The sequence below is a fragment of the Saccopteryx leptura genome, chromosome 2, assembly GCF_036850995.1.
Source record: "Saccopteryx leptura isolate mSacLep1 chromosome 2, mSacLep1_pri_phased_curated, whole genome shotgun sequence".
Lineage (NCBI taxonomy): Eukaryota > Metazoa > Chordata > Mammalia > Chiroptera > Emballonuridae > Saccopteryx > Saccopteryx leptura.
The window spans coordinates 12633572-12644963 of NC_089504.1; the positions used below are offsets into that span (position 1 = coordinate 12633572).

Below are 11392 nucleotides of genomic sequence, written 5' to 3' on the forward strand. Positions count from 1 at the left end.
AGAAATGTGTTACTATCCTAAGATTATAATGTAAGCTACAAATTCTTTTTCTAATGTTTTTGAAATTTTACTTGGTATATTTAGGTCTTTAATACTTCTGGGATATTAAAAAATGTACGGTGTGAGGTAGGGATATAATGTGATTTTTCCCTACAGAAAAACAACTACCTCAGCAAGAGTCTATATTTTATTCATTGATTTATAATGCCACTCTGTGAATTGCAAACACCTTATTATAAATGTGTCTGTTCTTAGGCTCTCCATTTCCCCCCACTGTTTTATTGGTTTACCTCTGTAAAAACAAATTATTTGTTGTAATCGTTATAGTTTTATAATAAGCTTTGATATGTTAGATTGAATTCCTACCTTTTAAAAATATATAGATATTTTAATAATTAATGATCTGAGTTAGGAAAGAAATCTCTTACATGCCATTTTAGAACACTAAAATGATTAGAAACCTGTTTTAAAATTATATTTGACTTGTAGAATGTACTTCTTTGAATGTTTTGCTGTGTGGCAACTAAATAACATGTGGCTCCAGGATTATTAGTTTTTAACCTGGGTCTTAAATAAGGCCTGAGGTAAGTTTCTTAATGAGGCTGCCATGATGAATTTAATTTGGATGTGCCACCTTTTATTTGGTCAACAAATTTATATTGTTCAAGCATTAATTATTGTATGATACATTCTGGGTCTACAATCAATGAGCCACCTTTTCCACCAGTGCCCTCCAGCTAGTATAGCAGCATGGGGCCCGAGAACCAGAGCAGCGTGTCCGAGTTCCTCCTCCTGGGGCTCCTTATGCAGCCAGTGCAGCAGCATGGGTTCTTCACCCTGTTCTTGGGCATGTACCTGATCACGGTGCTTGGCAACCTGCTCATCATCCTGCTCATCAGGCTGGACTCCCGCCTGCACACGCCCATGTACTTCTTCCTCAGCCACTTGGCCTTCTCTGATGTTCTCTGTCATCTGTCACTGTCCCGAAGATGCTCATGAACATGCAAACCCAGCACCTATCTATCCTGTATGAAGGCTGCATTTCACAGACCTATTTTTTCATATTCTTCGCTGATTTGGACAGTTTCTTTATCACTTCAATGGCGTAGGACAGGTACGTGGCCATCTGCAGTACACCAATATCATGAGTCAGAGCGTGTGTGTGATGCTAGTTGTTGAGTCCTGGGTCATTGCTTATGCTTGTGCTCTTTTACACACCCTTCTCCTAGCCCGGCTGTCCTTCTGTGCTGACTACACTGTCCCCCACTTCTCCTGTGACCTTGCTGCCCTGCTCAAATTGTCCTGCCCAGACACTTCTTCCCTCAACCAGTGGGTAATCTTTACTGCAGGATCAACTGCCATTATGCTTCCGTTCTTATGCATCCTGGTTTCTTTTGGCCTCTTTGGGACCGCCATCCTCTGGGTTCTCTCTGCCAACAGCATCTGCAAGTCCTAGTCAATGTGTGGACTTTCTATTATGGGTCAATTATTGGTCTATATTTTCTTCCTTCATCCAACAACATCAATAACATAATTGCTTCAGTGATGTACACAGTGGTCACTCCCATGCTGAACCCCTTTATTTATAGCCTGAGAAATAAGGACATGAAAGGGGCCTTGAGAAAACTCTTGAATAAGAAAATGTATTCTTCCAACTGATATCTACTTTTCTTTTTAAAATACCTGTGTCATCTTATTTCCTTAATAACGTGTCGATACAAATTGTTAAAAATATAGCTCACTTGTCTTCCTTTTATAGCTGTCACTCATGAACCCTGGCTGATAGTATTTTTGGAGCTGTTGGGGGTTGGAAAAACAGGATACGCTTATAGGACTTAATTTGCTCTTTTCTTGGATAATGGAGATTGTAAGTTACTTTGAGGGTGCTGTGTCACTTTGGCTGGTCTCATTAAATAGAAGCTGTCTGGGCTGGTTTTTCCCCCAAGTTTTGTTGTTGTAAAAATGTGTTGGACTTTTCACACCTCCATTGTTAGAGAATTTCCCATTTTGGTGATAATATGGCTTCTCTTTTCCTAGGCACTCACACATCCAGGGATACTGAGTACTTCTAGAATTTTCAGGGAGTAGGTATTAAATTTTACTTACACAATGGCTAACATACTGCTTTCTTGCCTTTTATGAATATATCTCACACATCCTTTCTCTCTAACACATGCATGTATTTAGCAGCAAAATAAATGTTACTTCATTATTTCAGGTACCAGTCAGAGAGCTTAATATGCACTAAAATTATCACTTTTTTTTTCCAGGTTAGAGGAGAAAAGATTGAGAGACAAACTCCTGCATGTACCCCGCTTGGGATCTACCCAGCAACCCCCATACAGGCCGATGCTCTGGGGCCATACTCACGGCTGAGCTATATTTAGCACCTGAGAGGGAGGCTCCATGGAGCCATCCTCAGTGCCCAGGGACATTATACTCTAACCAATTGAGCTATTGTTGCGGGAGGAGAAGAGAGAGAGAGAGAGAGAGAGAGAGAGAAGGGAGAGTGGGAAGGGTGGAGAAGAAAGCAGATGGTTGCATCTTCTGTGTGTTCTTATGGGGAATTGAACTCAGGACAATCACCCAAAGGACTGACCTTCTATCACTGAGCAAATAGTCAATGCCAGAATCATCACTTTTAATCCCAAGAACAACCCTAAGAGATGTGTGGGAAAACTCAAGCTTAAAGAGGTTAAGAACACTTAAGTTTTGCAATTAGGGAAAGGAAGACGTGAATTTTGGCTGTCCGACTCCAGAGAAATTTAACAAAGGACTATAACCATTTACATAGAACACTGTGTTCTGAAGAGAACGATGAGCTCAGCGTAGTGGCAGAGGATATAGGACAAACTGTCCAGCCAAGGTGTTGTGTTACCAAAGACTTAAGAAATCAGAATCTTCTAGACATACAACGTTCTATCTTGTCCTGATGACAACAGGCAGAGGAAGCAGCATGTCTCAAGATGTACAACCGAAACTTCCAACTGAGGCACCAAGACTTCAGGGATACCAGATACCAAAGTGAGTTGTAAGACAGAACCTAAGGATGTTTATAGGAAATACCCAATAATCAATTTCCTAACTCTTGAGCCTCTGAACCTAGATGTGGATTTAAAAAGCGCTTAGAGATAGAGATGAGAGGTTCTTGTTAAAGCTGTTTCTTTTAGACAAAACTGTGCGGTGAGCCCTGTGTTCTCTCTTGGAGGGAGTTACTTCCTACTCACATTAACCTTAGTGGGAAAAACCACATTTGGAGAGTTTGGTATATATCTCTTGGTTTTATGAGAGTGAAGGGCAATGGAAAAGATAAAATGAGAAGATGGGGAGAGAGAGAGTTAGGTTTGGGAAATACCTTCGCTTATTTTCATAGTGGGCAATAAAAGCAACAATGAGTCCTATGGACCACAGGTGGATTGTGTGTGAGAGAGAACTGATACGTTACCACTTTCAGTTCCTCCCAAGACCCTATTTGAACATCTAGGGGATTCCAAGATAGAATAAGAAATGTGATGGGGATGTACCACCTCCAAACTGGGGGGTATGGGGAGAGACATTCACAGGAAGAAAATATAATTTAGTTATATACAGAGGATGTGTGGCATGGCAGTCCAGTGTGGAAGTCTCTGAATGTCCCCTGGCCTGGACACAATAAAGAAAAACCTAAAAACATTAGTATGCGAAGACACATGCACCTCCATGTCATCTCAGCATTATTCGTAGTGACCAAGACACGGAAACAACCAAAGTGTCCTTTGATAGCAGATTGAATAAAGAAGATGTGATACATATATAAAATGGAATACTACTCAGCTATAGAAATAATGACAGATTGCCATCAAATGGCAACAAAAGAATGAGTTAGTTTTAACCACCAGCCAGGCCTTGTCAAGTATGGTAAGAACCAAAGAAGCATATTTTTGTGACCCCTTTCTCACGTTTCCTCCCATGCTCCATCCTCCAAGTGTGGGCACAACAAATGCAACTAGACTTCGGGAAAGTAAGTTGGAAAGAGATTATAAAACCATTCTGACAACTTCCTGGACCTCAGAGTCTTTCCTTCAGCTGGATCCCATGAGGGGAAGGGAAATTTAAGTGTAGAACTGAGGCTGTGATGAAAACTAATCTTTGCCCTTTCTGATACTTGAGGTTTAGAAGTGAATTTATGGGATCCCTAGGAGTTGTTGTTCAGCAGAGGAGGAAGACAAATCCTCAGCTAAATAAGTTTAGGAAATATTACATTTTTGAGTAGTACCCTTTTTATAAAACTTCCATTTTATTCATTTTTAAAAATTTTCCTTAGAAAACGATATTTAATAGGGTAACATTATCAGTCAGAGTGCATAAGTTTTAGGCAAACATTTCTATAGCATTTGAACTTTTGATTATGTTGTGTACTCATCACCGAATGTTAAATCATTTTTGTCCTCCTGTATTTGGCCCTCTTCACTCTCTTTCCCCTGAGTCCATCCCTGTGGTAACCACTTCATTCTTATCTATGTCTATGAGTCTCAATTTTATATCCCACTTATGTGTGAAATTATATAGTTCTTAACTTTTTCTGATTTTCTTACTGCACTTAGTATAATGTTCTCAAGACCCTTCCATGTTGTCTTAAATGGAAATATGCCATCATTTCTTATGGCTGAGTAGTTTCCATTGTATATATTTACTACATCTTCTTTATCCGATTCTATATTGACGGAGATTTTGGTTGTTTCCATGTCTTGGCCACTATGAATAATGCTGAGATGAACATGGAGGAGCCTGTGTCTTTGTGTACCAATGTTTTTAGTTTTGTTTTTTAATTGTGATTGTATATAGACATGGTTCTGGGTTCAATAATCACTTAGATTACTTATTTTATTTTACCCTTTATTCTATTCATGGTAGTAATTTGTAATATATTTAGGTTTATTTGTTTTGTTTTGTTTTATCTTGCCTTATTTACTACCTATTCTATTTATTTTTTAGTGGCAAACATAGTCAAAACTATACAAATAATCATATTGATCTTCTGATTCTTCTGCCCCACGTCCTGTAGGTAAACAATGTCGTTAGTTTCTATTTATTCTTCCTGTGTCTCTGTGTTTTCAAATAGGCAGACATATGTGCATTGTATTTTTATTTTATGTTTACATTAAAAAGTAGCATGTGATAAGTGCTCCTTTACACATTACTTTTTGCCCATTTAATCAGATATCCTGAAATTTCTCCATATTGATTCATAGATATCTTTGTTCTTATTTTTTCACATCTGACAAATAGTTAAATGTACTGATGTTCTACAGTGTGTTTTTTAGGGGTTGCAAATGAGATATAGGTGATGTGTGTCCTTAATGTCAATGAATTGTAGACATCAAAAGGCTAAAATAGTAAATTTTATGTCTTGAATATTAAAATGCAATTTAAATAATTAAGGAGAAAGTAAACAATAATATCAGCATATATCACAGAAAAGAATTATTAAATTATAATAATATTGAGTGGTTAATTGATTAAAGACAGGTTTTGGAATATCAAAATATCTGTTTAATAAATCAAAAGGAGAAAGGCAAGAAAAAAATGTGAAACAGGTATATCAAACGCGCAATTTCTAGAAATATCTCCTAATTATAAATGAAGTAGTGTATTGTTAAATACTTTTGTAAATGTCCCCCTCTCTCTATTTTATAAGGCCTCATTTTGAAGGACCTACACATCTTTATATTGCAATTATTCTGACCATAGCTAATTGCAGTCTACCAAAAAGATGCCATTCAGTGTGAGTTGAAAACATTGTGCTGATGCAGCTTAAAGCCAGTAGAAGCCAACATAAAGAAATCACTTTAAAAAAAAAGCCAAGTTAATCAGGACCAGATTATGATGTTAAATCATTGTGTCCCTACGACATAAATAAAAGCTGAAATGTCTCAAATGAAAAATGACAAATTTCATTAATAATTGTGCAATATTTTGCATGATATTTTGCATACATCTAAGAAGAGATGATGAACAAGGAAAGATAATAATTAGGAATAAATAATTATTAACAATCTAGGTGGCAAACTTAACCAGGTTAATAATACTTATACATGATAACAGAATGCATATTTTATTAAAGTTATATGGAGATGTTGACCATACAGTATTTTAGAAGATAGAGCTCATTGTGCTCCTGACTGCACACTAACCCTTCTGACACACATTTCCAAGGCCTGTTTGATGTCTCTGTTCCTCAGGCTGTAGATGAAGGGGTTCAGCATGGGGGTAACTACCGTGTACATGACCGAAGCAGTGATGTCTTTGGAATCCCATGATGAGGAGAAAAAGTAAACACCTACAAGTGTCCCGTAGTATAAGGACACCACAAAGAGATGGGAGCCACAGGTGGAAAAGGCTTTATAGAGTCCCTTAGTGGAGGGGACCCTCAAGATGATGCTCCCTATACGAACATATGAGCCTAAAATAATACACAAAGGCAGGAATGAAAACAGTCCTCCCTCAGTGAAGATGACTAGCTCATTGAGGGAGATGTCAGAGCAGCTCAACTTCAGGACTGCAGTGAGGTCACAGAAGAAGTGGCTGATGGTGTTGTTGACACAGAAGGACAGTCGGACCAAGAGGAGGGTGTGCAACAGGGCACTGCCACAGGACAAAATCCAGGAGCCAGCCACCAGCAGCACACACAGACCCTCCCTCATGATGGTGGTGTAGTGTAGAGGGTGACAGATGGCCACGTACCTGTCATATGCCATTACTGCTAGGAGGAGATTGTCTATACAAACAAAAAATATGAAAAAATACACCTGAGCAATGCATCCCACATAGGAAATGGATTGTTGCCAAGTCTGCATGTTCATGAGCATCTTCGGGACAGTGACGGATGACAGAGAAATGTCAGAGAAGGCCAAGTGGCTGAGGAAGAAGTACATGGGCGTGTGCAGGCGGGAGTCCAGCCTGATGAGCAGGATGATGAGCAGGTTGCCCAGCACCGTGGTCAGGTACATGCCCAGGAACAGGGTGAAGAACCCGCGCTGCTGCCCTGGCCGCATGGGGAGCCCCAGGAGGAGGAACTCGGACACGCTGCTCTGGTTCTCGGGCCCCATGCTGCTTCCTGTCTTCTGGGGAGGAAGGAGGTTTGGGACTCTCAGCATCCTGGAAAAGATGACCAGGACCATCACATCTCAGACTCTAATTCTCTAGGAAAACTATGATTTTTAATCTACCATCCTATTAATTTATCATCTTCACTCTACCACAGTCTGGTTCCAGGAACACTTTGCACCCAAAAGTAGCCAACAAGACCTCATTACACAGAAGCAAGACTGCCTTCTATGTTTCATTCATCATTATTGATTGAATATTGAGACTTTGTCTTTACCTCTTACAAAGATTGAGAGCAGGACTGAAAAAGAAAAGCAAGGTCCCAACTTCTGTGAGGTTAGATTGTGACAGTCATGGAGGTATCATTTCTCCCCCAAGCCCAAACCACACCACACTGACTCACTGTGGCAGAAATAGAGGATGACTGCTATCAGTTGTTTGTGCCTTAAAGTAACGTGAGACGCAGTGCTGCTCTGGTGTTGTTGGAGCGGTGTCACACTGCTCCTGTGGACCTTCCAGGTCCCATTGACCTGCAGCTGTAAACTCACGGACACTCTAGAAAAGGGTGGCCATGGAAAGCCATTGATGCCAGAATGGCTCTAAAGCCAGAGTAGTCCACAAACTACCATTCTTAGTAATGCTGAACATCTTGGTGAACATTCGGCACTGGGCTGAGGACTTTATCCAAGTTTCCTAATTGAAACCACGCATCAGCCTTACAGTCCCTGGTTTTAAGACCTCTTCACATCTGCACTAAGGGTTTGTGTTTACTAACCTATTTTAACTTTTAAGAGATAGACACTTAAATGATACAAGTGCTACAGGCACACACAGTGCAGTAGGGGACAGCCTGGCACACACACGTGTGTATATCTGTATCTGTATGTGATGTGTAGTGAATACAACTGTTATGTATGTGCTATCATTTCCTATAAATTAAAAATTACCAAGTATTAGCTACTTCACGGGGTTCAGTCTAACATGTGTGTGATCAGAACCCTCGCCCTAAACCATCACACACGGGATCCTCCCTTTTGTTTGTTGGGGGAGCCAAGCACAACATATTATTTTAGAGCTTTGAGGGTACAAAGTTGTCAAAATTTTCTTGTCCTCTTCCTCAGTAATTTAATTCCTTCATAGTTAGGTACTTTCAGCTGACAAAACCTTCTCAGATACCCTGACCTCTGTTGGCACAGCAAACACTGCCCGAGCGCCTCTGGGGTTCACGAGGCGAGGGTCCCTCTTTCCTTTCCATGGATGTGGAAACAGGCCAGGGACTGAGGAAACTTTCCCAGAGTGTCAGTGATCTTTGTCAGAGATTTTGCTAAAACTTTTGCCAGCATGATGCCTAAAATGTTTTTTCTTTAGAATGTTTAATAAAAGTAAAGAAAAAGTTTCAAAGCTCAAATCAACTGACACTCAGATACATGAAATGACAGTTGATTTGTTTCATTCAACAGAAAGTTGTTTAGGGTTCGGTTTTCTCAGTCATCGGAGCTGCAGAAGGAGGACACCCATGAGGTCATGGGTGCAGATCACACACACAGAAATGCACATAGGTGCGCGCGAACACATGCTGCTGATTTGAGAATTGGTCACCTGTGTCTAACTTCCCGTCCTAAGGAAAGGATCACTGATATGTGATTCAACTCATAAACACTTATATACATACATATAAGTCATAAGTAACACACAGAATGAGACATATACAACACACAATGATGTATCACTCAACCACAATTACACTCACAACGCACATCAACAACCTGACTCAGGAACCACTTGCTAAACACTTCCCTTACCACATAGAACTCTAACACTGAACGTAAACATCTCTGAAAACCCTTAAAAGTATAAAAATTCAAAAATCATACATGCATACCCAGCCACACTGACTACAACAGCACACACACACTCCTATTACTTAAAGTCTTGCTCCTGCAGCCCCTGACTCACCCCCTGCTGGGGGAGGGCAGTCAGCATAGGGCAGGTCCGCCTATTCGGTCACAGGTGCGGTCATTGCACCACCATCTACGTGTCATATGCACATGGTAACCCACACACAGAGGAAACCAAACAATACATTTTCCTGCTCTCACACACGAGTGTGTCACTCAAACTAGCTGGCATGGGCAGCAGCACACTCTGTGGAGACAGGTGTGAGCCCTCTCTGACCTTGGTCCCCGGTGAGGTCGGTGTCTTCTTGTCCAGCAGCCGAGATGATAGTGTCACTCCTGATGCCCAGCTGTGCTGCAGGTGTTTATGGTCACAGACATGAACCAGGGGTCCCTAGTCACATAGCAGAAGGTGATCATTTTGTCTATACCTGCTATAAAAGGGTCCCAATGAGGTCTAAGTCAGGAAAAAGGTTGGGCTATGACTCAAGACATTAGCGCGCACACACACATACACACAGAGCTATTAAACAGCACGTACACAAGCATACACTATATATAAAAACATACACACATGCAGACACACACACAGTCATGGACACAGAGTCTCACATGACCCGCTAGCACACAGGCAGACCCATCGCCAAGGGCAGAGTCCCAGCCCCTCTGACCTGTGCCCGTCACTGCTGAGTCAGACCCTTCTGCTCCAGACTGCTGCCCGACTCCTCAGGTTTCTTCAGGAGGCCTTAGGTCCAGACACAGAGAAGAAACATCTGTGGCCCTGGCCCTTCTAGAGACCTTCATTCTCCTCAGCCAGCTCCAGGGAAATGAGTCCAAGACAAGACTTAATTACTAATGAGAGACTGAAACACAGTCCCCAAGCTTCGGGCTACTTTCTGACTGCCCTTTGGGGAGCTGTGTGTCCCAGAGCCAGAGGGACTGGAGTCCTGGGGGACTGTGTCCTTGATTCCAGTGATGTCCTGGGCTCCTTTCTTCTTGGGCATTGTTCCAGCAGGGACAGGATTTTTCAACTTTTTATTTTGCAGTGATTTAAAAGATATACAAAAGTTGTGAAAATGATATTAAGAATTCTGGGACAGGCTTCACCATGATTCTTCAATGATCAAATTAATATTTTATTATGTATGTCTTTTGTATTTATGTATGCATGTATTTATGTATATTTTAGGGTTCAATTTTCAGCAAATATGTCAGAGTCCATATTATTAGATATGATATTATTTTTTTTAATAACTAGTGTTTTTATCCTTGATCAATTGACTAAGGTGGTGTCTGCCTGGTTCTCTAGTGTAAAGTTATGATTTTTTAAATGGACACATGGACTAGATACACAGTCATCAGAGGGAAGTGGTGAGGGAACGGGATGAAAGAAGAGGAAGAGATTAGCTAAGAAATCATATACACATAAGCTGTGCAAAAGCTTTTTAGTTTGCTATAGTCCCATTGTTCATCATGTCTTTTATTTCACTTGCCCATGGAGATAAATCAGCAAATATATTGCTATGAAAGATGTTAGAAAGCTTACTGCTTGTTTTCTTCCAAGATGATTATGGTTTTACGACTTACATTTAAGTCTTTTATCCATTTTTAATTTATTTTTGCGAATGGTGTAAGTTGATGGTCTAGTTTCATTTTTTTGCAGGTAACTGTCCAATTTTCCCAACACCGTTTGTTAAAGAAACTGCCTTTACTCCATTGTATGCTCTTACTCCTTTGTCAAATATCAATTGAGCATAAAAGCATGGTTTTATTTCTGGGTTCTCTGTTCTGTTCCATTGATCTATATGCCTGTTCTTATGCCAGTACCAAGTTGTTTTGAGTACAATGGCCTTGTAGTATAACTTGATATCAGGAAGTGTGATACCCCCCACTTTATTCTTCTTTTTCAAGATTGCTGAGGGTATTTGTGTTCTTTTTTGGTTCTATATAAATTTTTGGAATATTTGTTCTATATCTTTAAAGTTTGTCATTGGTATTTTAATAGGATTTGCATTGAATTTATAAATTGCTTTGGGTAATATAGACATTTTAATGATGTTTATTCTTCCTAACCACGAACACGGTATATGCTTCATTTGTTTGTATATTCCTTGATTTTATCAATGTATTATAATTTTCTTAGTACCAGTTTTTAACTTCCTTTGTTAAATTTACTCATAGGTATCTATTTTTTTTGTTGCAGTAGTGAAGGGGTTGTTTCTTTAATTTCTCTTTCAGACCGTTCATTGTTGGTTTTTAAAAATGCCTCTGATTTCTAAATACTAGTTTTATATCCTGCCACCTTGCTGAATTCATTTATCAGGTCCAGTAGGTTTTTGACTGCAACTTTAGGGTTTTCTATGTACAGTATCATGTCATCAGCAAATAATGATAGTTTTACTTCTTCTTTT

General features: G+C 39.9%; 1 protein-coding gene and 1 pseudogene across 1 annotated transcript; one reads left to right on the top strand and one right to left on the bottom strand.

The window, feature by feature from the left end:
- The first annotated feature begins 750 nt into the window (after nt 1–750).
- On the top strand, nt 751–1659 carry LOC136392910 (olfactory receptor 1J1-like; annotated as a pseudogene).
- Nucleotides 1660–6146: 4487 nt separating this feature from the next.
- Nucleotides 6147–7088, bottom strand: LOC136391180 (olfactory receptor 1J4-like). Its single transcript, XM_066362700.1, has one exon. It carries the CDS (start codon nt 7086–7088, stop codon nt 6147–6149), a length of 942 nt encoding a protein of 313 aa, XP_066218797.1.
- Nucleotides 7089–11392: the final 4304 nt, after the last annotated feature.